Raw genomic sequence first — 15883 nt, 5'->3', positions numbered from 1 at the left:
GAGTTGAATAAAATGTAGTAAATATTTGCGTAACAGCGACCCTACTGGTTGTTTTTAATTCTGCAGTAAAAATATCTGCTGCGTCACGTGTTACACATCGTTCGTAAGTCTTTGTTTTTATTAAATAAATACGAAAATAAGCTGAGCATTATAAATAAAGTGCGTTTTGTCGACCTTAAATTAACTGATTCATATCACTCAATTCAAGCTAACTTTTATTTATTTACTAAAGAAATTGTTTAAATATAATACAATTATATATTAATAAATGAATATGGAGATCAATTTGTGATTCAAATTGATCTCCATATATATAAATATCTAATAATGTATATCAGTTTTTGAGTCCTGCGTGAATAAGTGAAAGTTGAAAATGCCAAATCATAAGTTTAATTGTGTGGATAGTTTAATAGAATTTATCCATGAAGGGGTTGTGTGCAAAATGTAAGTTTTATTATTCATATTTAAATATGTTTGTCCAATTAATTTGGTATTTTTATATTCAAATACAACTTACTTTTTATATACAAATATAAATACAACAAAACATTTTTTTTTTTGTTTTTTAGTATTTACATTTGTCATTAGCGAAGTTGATTTTGAAAAATTCTTTATCTCATTGATGTGCATCAGATCGCCCATCATAACACAGGAGCTAATTAATTTTTTATACGTTTGTAAAACTTGTGATTGAATTCGATTTGTGTCCTTTATGTTTGAACGGCGCCGTTTTTAGAAATGAGAGGCTTACTACATAATATTGAATGATCTGAGACGTTCTAAAATAGATTGCAAAGGGTGTCTAAGGTCAATCTATTTCTTGCATATAATATATACGATCTTGGTCTTTAAAACTTACCGAGTTTTTCACTTCAATAGGATATGAATCCATGAGAGTAAAATATATTTTTATCTCAATAGTGTTAACAGATTTACACAGGTCAAATTTTATATCGCCTATAAAAACGGAGTTGTTGTGGCTTGTTGAATTTAGAATATTATCTAGCTGTGTTAAGAAGATGTGTTAACTGCCCTCATGGACACGACAAATAGCTATAACCTGTGTTCTGATCAAAGAATCTTGAACCATTACAGTTTCTGCACTGTGCATGTTTATATTAAGGTTGTTTAAGTTGAATTTGTTTTACTTAGTACACAATTAATTATTCGTCTTGAACGATTATAGTCTCAGCAACCGTAATACATGTCATAGCCATTTAGGGAGTAGCTGCCAATTTCAAACTGTTTTATTCAGATTTCACTTCAATCTGGGTTACAAAAGGTTCTCTCCTCTCACAAACCCTTTTCGTGCTATATATCAATGACCTACTTCAGCTGACCTCCTACACAATACAGTTTGCAGATGACAGCACATTGCACACCTCCCTTTCATTTGATAAACCTTACTCTACACAACTCACCTCAACCTACAGAACATCAACCACCACCTCATTCACTCACTTCTTATCTGCAAGCCATCATCAAATCCGATTCAGATAACCTAGTCAATTGCAATGCTAATAAAACCGAGTTCTGCCCAATTTCCCATAAAAAAGAACACTTTTTTCCCAGTATTCGTTTTGACGATACCCAAATTTCCAGACAGTTTGACATTTCTCTTCTTGGCATTACCCACCCCCCTTCCCCCATCAAATCTCTCCTGGTACGAACACATTACAACCATTGCACCCTCAGCTTCTACAAAACTGGGATTTCTCTTTCGTTCAAGACGTTACTTCACCCCTGAACAGCTGTTAACATTATAAAAATCACAAATCTGCCCAGCTAATGAATACTGCTTCCACATGTGGAGTGGGACCCTTTAAAGCACTCTCAAAATGGTTGACTTGATACAGAGGAGAGCAATTAGACTTATTAATTACCTGCCTCTCTTACCAACTCACTCCCCTACATTTACACTGATGTTTGGTCTCTGCATATTTGTAGAATATGTACAGTATATTCTACAAATATTTCAGTGGGAATCAAACTTTCTCTTAAGAGATCTAATATTTGCACGGTACAAGTTGGTGCTGGTTTCTAATAAATATTAAGCCTTTTCAAAAGAGATTTTTACAGTTTGGCCAGCACTCCGCACCAATTTATTTAAGTGACTTCTTATGTCCATTTGTATCGGTTGCTTCAGTTAGTTCACAGAAGATATGGGGAACACAAAGAGTGCGTAGCGCTTAACTCGCGTTTTCTGTTTTATTTGTTCAGGTCTTTGGGTGTGCCTGTCCGTATCACTTTACTGTTGTTTTCTTTTCTTAAGAATATCTTCCTCTCTCTTACCCACACATATTTAACTTCAGTTGATCTCTTTTGTTTTGTCTGGTAAGGCAATTATTTATTAGATTTTTGTTAAATGTCATTTATATGTTGTGACAGGCACCAGCTTAATTGCTCATGTTTGGCAGTTAACTTTTGTAGTTTCTTTGCCTAATCCATTTGGTTTTGCCGTTTTTTTGTGATGCTGGATTATAATTTGTTTACTGTCTGATAATGGAAGGTGTTCTGTGTGCTTTCACTATCTCCATATTTGCTACTCCCAGTAGCGATACTAGATCATTCGTTTTGACGCTTATATTTTCGTTCTTTTCGTAGCTCTGGTAGTCCGCTTTATTTAAATGTTATTTTACCTGAAGCACTGCTGTATGTCATTTATATCCCATTTCGGGTCGTGTGTTTGTTGCTTTCATCGGTTATTTTCACGCATCACCTTTGCATTTATTTTCGTTCACTCGTTAAGTAACTTAATTTTCTGAAGTTTCTCTTTATGTCTAGAATACAGCAAAAGTAAATTCACATCTTTCATTTCAGCCTTGAGCAGCTCCTTCATTTCTTTTTTTTTATTGCACAGTTATGTCCATCAAGGACTTCTTTTATAAAAATAAAATAAGACTAATTTAAATAAATAAGATCAACAGAAATGTTAAGCAGCTAAATTAATATAAATAACAAAATAGTTTTGAGGCTGTGAGGTTAGCCTAGTGGCGGGCGCTTCGCAACCATATGCATGGAAAAGAAGTGTCCTGTGTTCGGTGACGTGAGGTGCTGAAGGATCTTCCTCAGTCACAGCCACATTAGCCGGTCTTGGACGTGGACAGTAGGATTTTTTCCCAAGTTTATCTTACGGATTTTCATCCCGCAAAGCAGGCAAACCAGCCTTGAAAACTCAACACTAAGGACATAGGATAAGCCAGAGTGTGGGGCTGATCACCTTATGCTGTGAACGGTTCGATAATTAATAAACCCCCGAAACCGCAAGGGAAAAGAGGGTATAATGAACATAAGATGAGATAGTTTTTGAATTCGGATTTTTTAGGAGACTAGGGAGTTATTTTTATAGGGGTAGGGTAAATAGTGGAAGCGACATCAGTGTCATGGATATGTGTTGTTATGAGATGTAGATAAGTAAATGATTGCATATGGAATTGTGGGAGATGGTTAGAGGTAAGATAGAGTATGGAATGTTTGGAATTTTGCTGGGTCCCCCATCTGTCATTGACATCACGTTTTGTCTTTGGTTGTCTATAGTTGGCAGGTTCAAATTTTCCAATAGAGTATTTTTCATTCCTGTTATCGAGTATGGGCAATTTTAGTTTAGAGTCAAGAGATGGTGGCAGCATTTAGACCTTTTTTCAATAATTAATTACAGGCTATCATTGCTGTCCTCTCAAACACACACACACAATTTTTTTTCTTTCGTGTTCACATTTCTAAAATAATTAATTTCTGGCTATCACTGGTGTCCTCTCACCCCTCAAGCACACACACGTTTTTTTCCCATATACATAACTCATCCAAATATTTTGATTTGTCTAAAATTTTTTAAGATCTTAAATTCGTTACTTTTTCTAATTAAATGTTATCTTTATAACAAAGTTTTTGGCTATTGGAATTTTTTAGTTTAGAGTCAAGAGATGGCATCTGCTTTTAGAGATAAAAAGGAGTTCTTTTTTGATTGAAAAACAAAACGGCATTAAAAAAAACAAAAAAAACGAGATTTAAATGGATCACAAGAACTTCTCTATGTAGCCTAGAACATTTCTAATGATAATTTAGCTGCATGTAACACTCATCTATAATTTTTTTTTTTCATTTGTGATCATGCTTGTTGTAAAATTAAGGGTTATATTTTTATTTTTTTAAACGAATACATATATTTTTGAGCATTAATATAAGCACAAAATTGTTCATTATGTTTCCCAAAACATATAAAAGTACACGTTATGTTTTCACGTTTTGGGCATCCAATTTCATTTAAATCAAGAACAGATCTACCTATTAAAAATGTAATGATTTTGATTTTTCTTTTACATTGGCGAGCAATATTTGATATTCGCATATTGATTATATTATCCAATCTCGTAATTTACCCAGAGATAGTGAACCAATTTCCCAGTTCAACTAATGGATTATATTTTATTATCCAAGAATGATGTTTTTAACCTCTTTCGGATAATTCTTTCCAACTGCATGGTGATTTTGTCAATGCATATCTTACCATAATTCCATCAGAAATACAAATTTCTTTAGGAAATAAAGTTGAATTCTTATTCAAAAGAAATTGAACATCAAAAATACTAATAATAACTGAAACTTCGTATTTTTCACCCACTGTCGATTTTTCATTTTCCATTTCCTTCAATTCCTCTTATGTTACTTCATTTGCCACCACAAATAAATAGTTATGTATTATTATTTCTGTGATTATTAGCTCTGATCTTATACTTTATATTGACTTTATCTTACAAAATTCTAAACAATTAGAACTTTAGACAAAGAAACTTTTAAAGACTTTTGTGGCTCACCCATTATTTTTACTTTACTGGACACAACACAATACAATAGCTGCAGTGGATCAACGATTGCATTAAATGAAGGACACTCGACTCGATTGTATTTCCTTATAGTAGTACTGTTTACCCTACCCTAACCTACTCTGACCATTCCTTCAAAAATTAAACTTTCACGCAGATGACTCACGGACCTGTTTTCACAAGCTGGTGGATATGATGTTGCTTGATTTTATCTTACTTTGTATGGGAAAAGCCAAAATTTGTATTTGTGTTAACTGAAAAGTACAATCCTTTTTTCTATACCAAATTTTTAAGAGTTTAAGTCACGTTTTGGGATTAAATTATCTGCTGTCTCTCTGTAAAATCACCAAATTCTAACAGCTGTGTTTTTGTTCCTAACTGATAAACAAATATACTAGTTTGTTGGAGATAGCTACAGATATATTTATCCTGTCTTCTCAAAATTTGCATTTCTGTTATCTGCAGGGGACAACACCTTTTATTTTTTACACCAAACTTTTTAAGAGTTTTAGTAATGTGATGGATTAAAATATCTACTGTCTCTCTGTAAAATAACCAAATTCTAACAGTCGTACTTTAAGTACGACTGTTTTCTTTCTAGTCTGGTGGAGGTATCTACTGATATCTACAGTAACAAAATTGTCACTTTTCACTTCATTTGTACTTTATTCACCAAACAACAATTACGTTATTTGCTATGGCCTCTGTTTTAATTCCCCCACACTATAATACTATGGGTGGTAAAGTTGTGAAATAAGATTGGACTGGCAGTCACTTGATTTTAAATTTTTATCATGTACAATTGTGTGAAAAGAAAAGAAAATATACCCTCTCTTTATTTTTAAAAACTGCATCGAGAGATTCTAATATTACTTGCTCTTACAGCCTTTTGATGTTTTGAAGTGACTATTTCAAAAGTGAGAAACCAAGAAAAAACATAGCATGAGCTGCAGTGCGAATGAAATTAAGGAAATTTACAGAAACCTAAAGGAACAAGAATCAACTATATTTTCAGGTTATTTACAGCAATTTCATTCTTTCAGCCCTTTTCTTTCTATGTGTGTTGTGCTGTGAATATATGGTTATAATTCAACTAATTAGGAATATCTATCTGCATTCAGAAGAGCCACTCTGGAGAAAGTAAGTAATCTAAATTATCATTAGAAAATTATCAATATCATTAAAGTACATGCAAACGTTCTTTTAATCATATAAATCTCCTTTAAAAAAAGCCAATTGGTTTTGCATTAAAAAAAGAACTAATTTTTATATCTAAAGTTAATCTAAATTATCATTAGAATTTTCTAGGCCAGTGTTTCTCAACCTGTGGTCTGCAGAACAGAGGTAGTCCATGTCAATGAGGCTGGTGGTCCGCAGGCAGACTAAAATTAATTAAATAAATATATATATTGAATTATCTAAACAAATTAAAATTGAATAAGTAAGTAAAAACTATTGAAATCATATGGAGAATTTAAAAAAAATATCGTCAGAATGTTCAAAGGCAGAAGCAATTATTGCTTCCACCTTCGCTTCTGTTTTGTCAGATTTGAAGTGAACATGTGTTATCAACATTTCAACCAATGGCCTGTTATTTATTGATTTTTATTATTGAATGTTTCCCCTCCTTCACCCAAGGCTCAGTATATCTTCAGAAGTGCTCAGTGATACTTGGACAAAGTGTGTCCTGAGGTAACCCCAGTATCATATATTTATATATTTTTCGGAAACATATTTTGATATTTATATATTTTTCGGAAACTGTTTTTAATAATGGAAAAGTGACTTAGAACTAGGACTTTGAAAAGAAGAGAAAATGAAACAGGTAATGCTAACTCTAGTTGTCATACAAGTGTAGTAACGGCGAGTAATTCTGATACTATTAAAGTATAAGAAACAAGCAGTTCAAATAAAAATATACAGTAGGAAATATAACACTTCATATTTGGAATTGGGTTTACTTGGTGTGGAGATGAAAGTGAACAGAAACCTCAATGTGTTTTGTGTTATGAAGTGTTGTCGAACGAGTGCATGATACCACAAAACTCCGACGACATTTAGAAACTAAACATTTTGATGTGAAAAATAAGCCAATTGAATTTTTTCAGCAACGCTTAGGGACATTACATCATGGGAAAGATATAGTTTCAGCCATGGGTTCCATTAATAGCAAGGCACTGGAAGCAACCTATCTCTTAAGTTTGCACATAGCAAAAACAGGGAAACCTCATTCTATCGGGGAAAATTTGCTACTTCCAGCTATAAAAGATGTGGTAAAAATGATGTTTGGAAACAAGTTACTAAAAGATGTTGATTTGATTCCTATTTCAAATGACACTGTCGGTCGCAGAATTAATGATATGGCAGGAGACGTGGAACCTCAGTTAATCGAAAGAGTTAAGGAGAGCCCGTATGCGTTACAAATAGACGAGACTACTGATGTTTCAAGTGATGTGCAGTTAATATGCTACACAAGATATGCGCATGAAAACAACATTCTTGACGATATTCTGTTTTGTAGAACTTTGTCATCCAGAAAAACTGGAGAAGAAATATTTCACACTCAATAATTCCATAATACACAAAGGGATCCAGTGGGGAAAATGTATAGACTTCTGTTCGGATGGAGCTCGCACCCTTATAGTCAGGCATACTGGGGTTGTTTCTATGATATGACTTGGATACATTGTTGCATATAAAGGGAAGCATTAGCCTCCAAAGGAATGTCACTAGAATTTAAAACTGCGTTATACAACGCTGTAAAGCTAGTTAATTTTATTAAAGCTCAACCGTTAAATAACAGATTATTTTCAGTACCCTGCACTGAAATGGGCAGTGAATATATACAACTTTTGCTTCATTCTGAAGTTCACTGGCTTTCCAGGAGAAAAGTACTAACAAGGTTATTTCAATTAAAGCACGAACTTTTATTTGTAAATGAACGTAATTCTGATTTTGCATCACTCTTGTTGACGAAGCATGGTTATCAACAATGTCCTATCTTTCAGACATTTTTTTTAAATTAAATGAACTAAATCTCTCCCTTCAGGTAAATTCTTTAACTGTTCTTGATGACTACAACAAAATAAAGGCATTCAGGAAAAAACTGGTTTTGTGGATTAATTATGTAAAAGACAGACAATCTGCACCTTCAAAAGACATATTTCGGTGATTACACCACATTTTGTATTATTCAGTTATACAGTATACTGAAATAATAGTTCCCGCCAAGTTTCGTAAATCGTTCGATTTACATCTTCAAGGGTAAATAGTATAACTTAAAGTATAAACAAGAGAAATTAATAAATACAAATCATAACCGTCTGGCTATTCATAAACTCAAATAACAGAATGCAGATATAAAATGTTATTGACGTTGAACAATACTGGATGATGTCACGTGTTCTTGTTCAAAAAAAAGTATTGTTTATACAATGTTTAAAAAGATCTAAGATGTCCGGAGGGAAGAGGTCTTCTAGGAGATTCAAAGAAATTTTGAATCTCCTAGAAGACCCCTTCCCTCCGGACATCTTAGATCTTTTTAAACATTGTATAAAAACTGTGAAAATATTTTTCACCTATCAAGACAGAATATGGGAACAAAAAGAAGGACTGGCCATGAAAAGAAGGACTGGCCATGGGTTCATCATTATCACCGGTATTAGCGAACCTATTTATGGAAAAATTTGAAAACAATGCTCTTAAGAATTACCATAAAAAACCAAAAATATGGCTACGCTATGTGGACGATATTTTCATCATATTCAGTGGAACAACAGATGAACTTATCAATTTCAAAGATTATCTCAACAATTTGCACAACATTATAAAATTCACTTTAGAACAAGAATAAAATAGAAAACTTCCTTTTCTAGATATTCTATTAGAAGTTAATGAAGAAAATAAACTCTCCTTCTCAGTATATAGGAATCCGACAAACACTGGAAGATTTCTAAATGCAACCTCACACCACCATCCTTCACAAAAAATAAGCTTAATTAAAACTCTTCGAGACAGAACATACAATATCTCCAGCACACAAGAAAGATGTAATGATGAACTAAAATACTTAATACAAATCCTCCAACAGAATGGCTATGAAACAAAAACCATCAAGAGAATCCTTAAAATGCCTCCAGCTAACAACACAATAAAACAGGATTACAAACACGCAATCTCGCTTCCTTATATCAAAAATGTTACAGATAAGCTAGTCAAATTAATGAACAAACACAGCGTAAAAGTAGCCTTCCTTCCTATGGAAAAAATCTCAAGATTCCTTCATCCACCAAAACCACCTCATCATCCTCTTAAAAAACCAGGAGTCTACAAAATCCTTTGCTCTTGCGGGATTTGCTACGCAGGACAGACAGGATGATCAGGAGAAATACACATGGATGAACCAAAAAGACGTACAATACAAAAGAGAACAAAAAACGGGTCTTGCTTTCCATACCACTTCCACTGGATACGATGTACTCTGGCAAAAAAAGACGATGTCATACACAGAAAACAACTGCTACTTAAGAAACTTTAAAGACGCTGCTATAATATGCTGAAAAACCCAACCCAATGCAATGAAAATCAAGGTTTAATTCTCCATCAAGTGTGATCAGCTCTAATAAAAATCTACCTCAATCTGAGCTCGGACTGTATGAACGAGAACAATAACACGTGACATCGTCCAGTATTGTTCAACATCAATAACGTTTTATATCTGCATTCTCTTATTTGAGTTTATGAATAGACAGACGATTATGATTTGTATTTATTAATTCTCTTGTTTAAACTTTAAGTTATACTATTTACCCCCTGAAGATGTAAATCCTACGATTTACGAAACTTGTCGGGAACTATTATTTCAGTATATTGTATAACTGAATAATAAATAATGTGGTGTAATCACCGAAATATGTCTTTTGAACCAATTAGCCAGGGAAGTCTACGCCTGCAATCTGCACCTTTTCCAATATTGGAATCCTTTTTAGTGGAAAATGATATTTTTGTTGATACTGAGTTTCTAGAAAGGGTTTGTGACCACCTCAAAAATCTGAAATGACATTTTGAAACATTTCCCGAAAAACTTTGATAAGAAATTTCTGTGGGTTCGAGATCCATTTCAGGCTTGCAGTCATGAAAACTACCTTTCGTTATCGAAAAAATAACAGTTAATTGAGCTTTCAAGTGACAGTGGACTTAAAATGCAATTCCGTGAAGTTGGTTTGGCTCGATTTGGGATGTCATCTTCAGTGAGAAATGAATTTCCCTAATTATCTGAAGAAGAATTGAAAATCGTCATGCAGTTCTCTACAACCTATCTTTATGAGAAAGGATTTTCATCGCTCCTTCAAATAAAAACAAAATGATGTTTCCATATGTATCCTAAACATGTTTTTAGATTTATTATGTTATAAATGGCACAGTTTTTCCGAAATGTTGGTAATGCCTACTTAGATTTTTAAAGAAATTACGAAAAGTCAAAATGACGTATAAGGAAATAAATTAAAAACAATATGTTTATTTTTGAAGTAAAAGTTAGCTTTCAACATTCTAAAAGTTATTTTTCTTGCTTTTCTGTTCGCAAAATCATCAAAGTCTAATTCATCACTCAGTTGCCGTTTTATAGACAGTAAGTTAAGATTCTTAAATGCCAAAAAAGTGCTGCCCAGGTTGGATAGCCCCTCCCTCCTCCCCCAGCTATGCCTCTGTAACTTAGTGGTCCGTAGAATTGTTTTCAGCATTTCACTGGTCCATGCGCTGTTCTAGACTATATAGAAAAGTTCTTGTAATCCATTTAAATCTCCATTTATTTATTTTTTTAAAAAATGCCGTTTGGTTTTTCATTCAAAAAGAACTAATTTTTATCTCTAAAAGCAGATGCCATCTCTTGCCTCTAAACTAAAAATTCCAATAGCCAAAAACTTTGTTATGAAGATAACATTTAATTAGAAAAAGTAACGAATTTAAGATCTTAAAAAAGTTTAGACAAATCAAAATATTTGGATGAGTTATGTATATGGGGAAAAAAAGTATGTGTGCTTGAGGGGTGAGGGGACACCAGTGATAGCCAGAAATTAATTATTTTAGAAATGTGAACATGAAAAAAAAATGTGTGTGTGTGTGTGTGTGTGTGTGTTTGAGGGGACAGCAATGATAGCCTGTATTTAATTATTCAGAAAAGATCTAAATGCTGCCATCATCTCTTGACTCTAAACTAAAAATGCCCATACTCAATAACAGGAATGAAATACCACAAACATATATTGCAAAATTCGCACTGCCAACTATAGACAACCAACGACAAAACGTGACGTCAATGACAGATGGGGGCCCCCAGCGAAATTCCAAACATTCCATACTGTATCTTATCTCTACCATCACCCACAATTTCATACGCAAACCATTTACTTATTTACATCTCATAACAATACATATCCATGAAACTGACGTCGCTTCCCCCATTTACCCTATTTGGTTTAAAGTCTCACCAATCACGGTCCGAATCCTTATCCACTAACATATCTTCCTTTTCCATTGAAATCAATAATATCATTTATTTACAACTAACAAATTACGTGACTTATCTATATCTGATAACAACACACATCCATGACACTGACGTCGCTTCCCCCATTCACTCTACCCCTATTTGGTTGAAAGTGTCCCACCAATCATGACACGATTCATTATCTCTAAATATCACCCACAATCCCATACGCAAAGCAAAACACATGACGTGACGTCAATGCACGTGTTCCCCAGAAAAATTCCAAACTCATTACGTCAAGCACCACATCATCCACAATGACGTCAATCATCTTATCACCCAATGACGTCACGATTCCTTATCTTATCTTGATCTGGTTTAGAGTGCCCACCATACTACTGCTCTCGTCTTACAGGTCTCCAATAAGCATTACAAATCTCACTCCGGGTACCAAAGTCGTCCTTTAAATTTATGTGTCGCGTGATATACTGGAGCAAAAGCTATCCTCTGATGAGGAAAGGTTGTTGTTGTTTGCGATTACACTCGAAGCAAGCATGAAAGGCTATGCGACCAGTACATTAACCTGTTAAATGAGAAACACACATTTTTTAATTATTAAATACAGTTTTGCTTATGTGAATTTAATAAACGCAAAGATGGCAAAATTAAACTTTTCAATGTTAAAAAATAGTTTAATGAGGAGAATGAAATTTAGCAGTTAGTTCCGGCCTCATTGGCTCGAACTATTGATTTTAAATTTCAAATGTAAACAGTTCAAACCTAAATACAGTTTGACGCGAATGAAACTCGATCGTGCTGATAATTAGTCGAGGCTCTAAGGAAGATCAATCGATACACGAAAAAACAGACATTTTATTGTTTAAAATTTTCTATTATTGTTTTAATTCTTAAAAATTTATTTATAGAATACGCCTGCTCTCATCTGAGACAATACGGTGACAAAAAAAAAAAAAAAACAGCATGAAAGAAGATAAAAGCAAAAAATTAAAACATTTCATTTACTGAAACAAACTGTAAACTAAGTGGCTTTGCTATTTACAGTTTAGGAGAAATAAAAGTAAAATTTTCAGTGTTTACATAAAATATAATCGCAGAGAAGAATTTATTGGAATCACTTATAAAATGCATGAAGTTTTTCTTCACGAGCTCATAAACAAATTAATACAAAAATAGATAACATATTTGCTTCGCCACTGGTAGTTGTACAGTAACATAGCATTGAGAAAAGCTCACAAATACAGCAGATCCAGAAATAAACACGTGACTATGATATAATAGGCCACAGTGGCAGAACACACTCAGGCTAGCATTTGACAAGTGAGATGTTTTCTTGATCAGTTGAGACGGCACAACATTTTTGATTAGTTTTAAAAATCAGGCTGAGAAGTACCACAGATGGAAGGATTTGAAGAGAAACTCATTCTCTGTGAATGGAAGCTGATCAGAAATATTTATTAGCTGCACCAAAAATGAAATCACTTAATATGATTTGGTGTAGTAAAGTGGGTGACCAATGAAATCAAATAGGAACCACAGACTGTTCCTACTAGAGTTCATTAGGTCACCAAAGAGGGGTATAAGGAAATGTGGAGTTCAACTGCATGAGGAATAAACGATTCAGGGCTCAAAATGTGTAATAACTAAGGATAAAATTCGTTTTGCTGTTAAGTATTTACGACACTCCACTGAAGAACAGAGACTCGATAAAAGTCTTTGCAATTAACGAGAAAAAAGGATTTTTTATCCGAACTTATAAGCAGGACAACTTAATATAAATTTAAATTCGGGTTAAATCAATAATCATGTTACCCATGACAACACCAAAATCCAAACTTTCATTTTTGTATAAATTTCAAAATGTCAATTCTGAATATCTGTTCTCATCAACATAGAGAACAAGGGATATGATTTTTTGCTCTGATTATTATTAGTATTTCGAAGATTAGAAATATTCACTTCTTACATATTTAGCCTATGTAAGACAGTTTTATTTCTTTGGATCACGTGGAAAAAATATTTTGCCTTTTATTGATAATGCAGGTTGAAATTACACATTACAATAAATGAAGAGGAAAGAAATTTCTATCGCTATCTGCCTAACTCACGAGTGCCCGATTTATGTTCTTAAAATTAATTCATTAAAATATCATCATGCTTTTCAAGGATTTAAGCCTAGATTATCCTGATCCACCCTAACAGGCCATCGTTGAATCTCTCTACAGGACCTCCTGATTTAACTATTCCTAATCGCTTGTAATTTAACTCTTCTTTTAAAATATCATATTTAAAAAAAAAACAAAAAACATCTGCACTAAATGGTTTTAAAATATTATACCCAAACCACTTTTTAGTTTTAATAGATGAATGGTTTATTAAATGTATTAATTTAATAAATTTTACCGAAATCATTATGAAAGTGAAATTAAGGTTAAAAGGAATGACGCAAGGCGAGAATAAAAATAACAAAAATTCATTTATTTTAAGATATTAAATATAAAGATTGTAAAGACATTAAAATATAAAGATGCCATATTACAAGTAACTAGGATATAATTCGAGCTTTCGCTCGAGGTTTAATTAATAGTTTTGACCCCATGAACCGTGACCCGTTAAGTTTCAGCGCTTGGCAAACATGTTCCGGAAGAGAAAATTCTACAATTGCATATTTTCCCGACTCTCCTGTTTTTCTGTTGCGTACGATGTTAACGCCAATAACATCTCCGCAAGAGATGAATTGCTCCTTAAGTTCTTCCTCTGTAGCACCGGTGGGAACGTTCTATACGAAAACCTTCACGCAGTCAGCTTCTCGACGGATGTTACTTTCTTTGTGCTTCTTTCCGATGACATCATTTGTTAGATTTTCTTCAGGATACCGATTAACTCCGTATTTCCTTCTTTCAATGAATAGTTTCGTTCCCGTGAAGGGCGATCCGTTCAGGTCCAGTGCTTTTGAAACGTGTTCTGGACTGGTGAATTTTATAAACGCACATCGCTTTGAATCTCCCGTTTTCTTGTCCTGTAAAATATTCACTCGAAGAATGCGACCGCAGGAGACGAAGTGTTCTTTAAGCTTTTCCTCGGTTGCACTTCTAGGTAAGTTGCCTACAAAGATTTTACGAAAATCCGATTCACCATCAAATTCTTTTATGATTTGCCCACAACAAGCTGCCTCTTTGACCGGTGGAAAATGTGTTTGACTCCCACTGCCTCGTCTCGGTGTTTTTCCATTACCGTCTTTATCTGTGAGCATTTCAAGCACTTTTTCAGAAGTATCGAGGAATGCATTAGCGATTTGGTGGGGGCTGCTGATGTTTCAGAGCCTTCGTAGTTTTTATGGTTGGGGGGGGGGGATCAACGCGATGAGATAAAATGCAGATGTGAATTTTCTTCTGCAAAGAAGGGAAATTCCAAATTATGTTGGTGAATTTCCTTTTCGCCTTCCTTTATTCGCAAGCGTGCATCCTTTTCGTTTCCCTCCGATGCTTCTAGGGAATTTCGCAATCGGAAATTCCGTGCAAACCTTTTCAATTCCTCACGAATGGCAGCAAATTTAAGTGCAGCTGATGAATCTTGATGGCGATGCTGTTGGAAAATATAATAAGATGTCAATTTCTTTTCTAGCAAAGTACACAATTCGATTATTGTTTATGATATTGCAGGCTGTGCCTCGTCATATTCATTTGCTTCTTCTTTTCCTTGCGTATCTATTCCATTGCATTTCCCAGCTATGCTTCGTTATTTTACATCAGTATGTTTTCATAAATATATCCCGCATTGAAATAAAGTGGAAATCTTCTTGGCTCATTGTCTGCAAACTTCGGCTGGATCGTATCGGCTTTACCCGTTAAAGGCAGCTTCTCTTCTGATTCAAACACGGACTTTGGGAGAGTTGTGATACGTGGGTGATCAGCCATCTTTAAATCCAAATAAAATTAATCTGACCAAAAAAGAAAGAGAAAGGAGTTGTAGTTGTCAGTAATAGTTAATGAAATGCATGGGATATAAACTGATAAAATGTCTATTACATGAATTATATAAACGTTTTGTCTTCAAAGCCTTCTTATTCTTTCCTCGAAATTCTGCAATTCGCCGACTTTAACTCAGTAACTTGAAGAGTGAAATAAGAATCTGAGAAAGCAAGTGAAAAAATAAACCAAATAACCATATATATATTTTCACTTGCTTTCTCAGATTCTTACTTCACTCTCAAGTTACTGAGTTAAATTCGGCGAATTTCGTTTGCGATGGGCGAAATGAACAATGAACCATTTGAATGTCCAATCGCAATTTTAATAAGCAGCAGTCAAGATTCGTTTATCTCTGAAAACCTCAGTTGCAATTAAGGGCGAGGAAAGATGGTTCACTCGTTTTCATTGAAAATGGGAAACAAATCTGTTAAAAGACCATCACTAATCGCATCTGTAAAATGTCGATGTGAAGCACTCAAAATATTTAAAAGATGACGTCTTTCCGAACAGTTTCTTGATTCTCCACGAAACTGTTTAATAGAAAAAAGAATAATTGAAAAAAGCATTCAAAACTACGATTTATA

At 33.9% G+C, this 15883-nt stretch overlaps 2 protein-coding genes across 2 annotated transcripts in view; one reads left to right on the top strand and one right to left on the bottom strand.

Annotated features, from left to right (window-relative positions):
* The first annotated feature begins 5848 nt into the window (after window positions 1–5848).
* The window catches only part of LOC150102090 (uncharacterized protein CG3556-like), a 42017-nt gene continuing 31982 nt past the window's right edge, over window positions 5849–15883 (top strand). The window contains exon 1 of the mRNA XM_090400692.1: window positions 5849–5963. The gene's annotated coding sequence lies outside the window, so the exon portion shown is untranslated. The remainder of the gene's footprint in view (window positions 5964–15883) is intronic.
* LOC150102091 (uncharacterized) lies at window positions 14108–14581 on the bottom strand. The gene has a single exon (XM_090399970.1). It carries the CDS (start codon window positions 14579–14581, stop codon window positions 14108–14110), a length of 474 nt encoding a protein of 157 aa, XP_090256096.1.

This window comes from Typopeltis vanoorti, chromosome 11 (assembly GCF_054136105.1).
Source record: "Typopeltis vanoorti isolate ZY-2024b chromosome 11, IOZ_Tvanoo_1.0, whole genome shotgun sequence".
Taxonomy (NCBI): domain Eukaryota; kingdom Metazoa; phylum Arthropoda; class Arachnida; order Uropygi; family Thelyphonidae; genus Typopeltis; species Typopeltis vanoorti.
The sequence above is the reverse complement of the archived record's forward strand: the minus strand, read 5'-3'. Positions and strand labels throughout refer to the sequence as shown.

Bases quoted from the DNA above. Each gene is read 5' to 3' on its own strand.
- LOC150102091 (XM_090399970.1), bottom strand. From the start codon at position 14,581: ATGCTCACAGATAAAGACGGTAATGGAAAAACACCGAGACGAGGCAGT.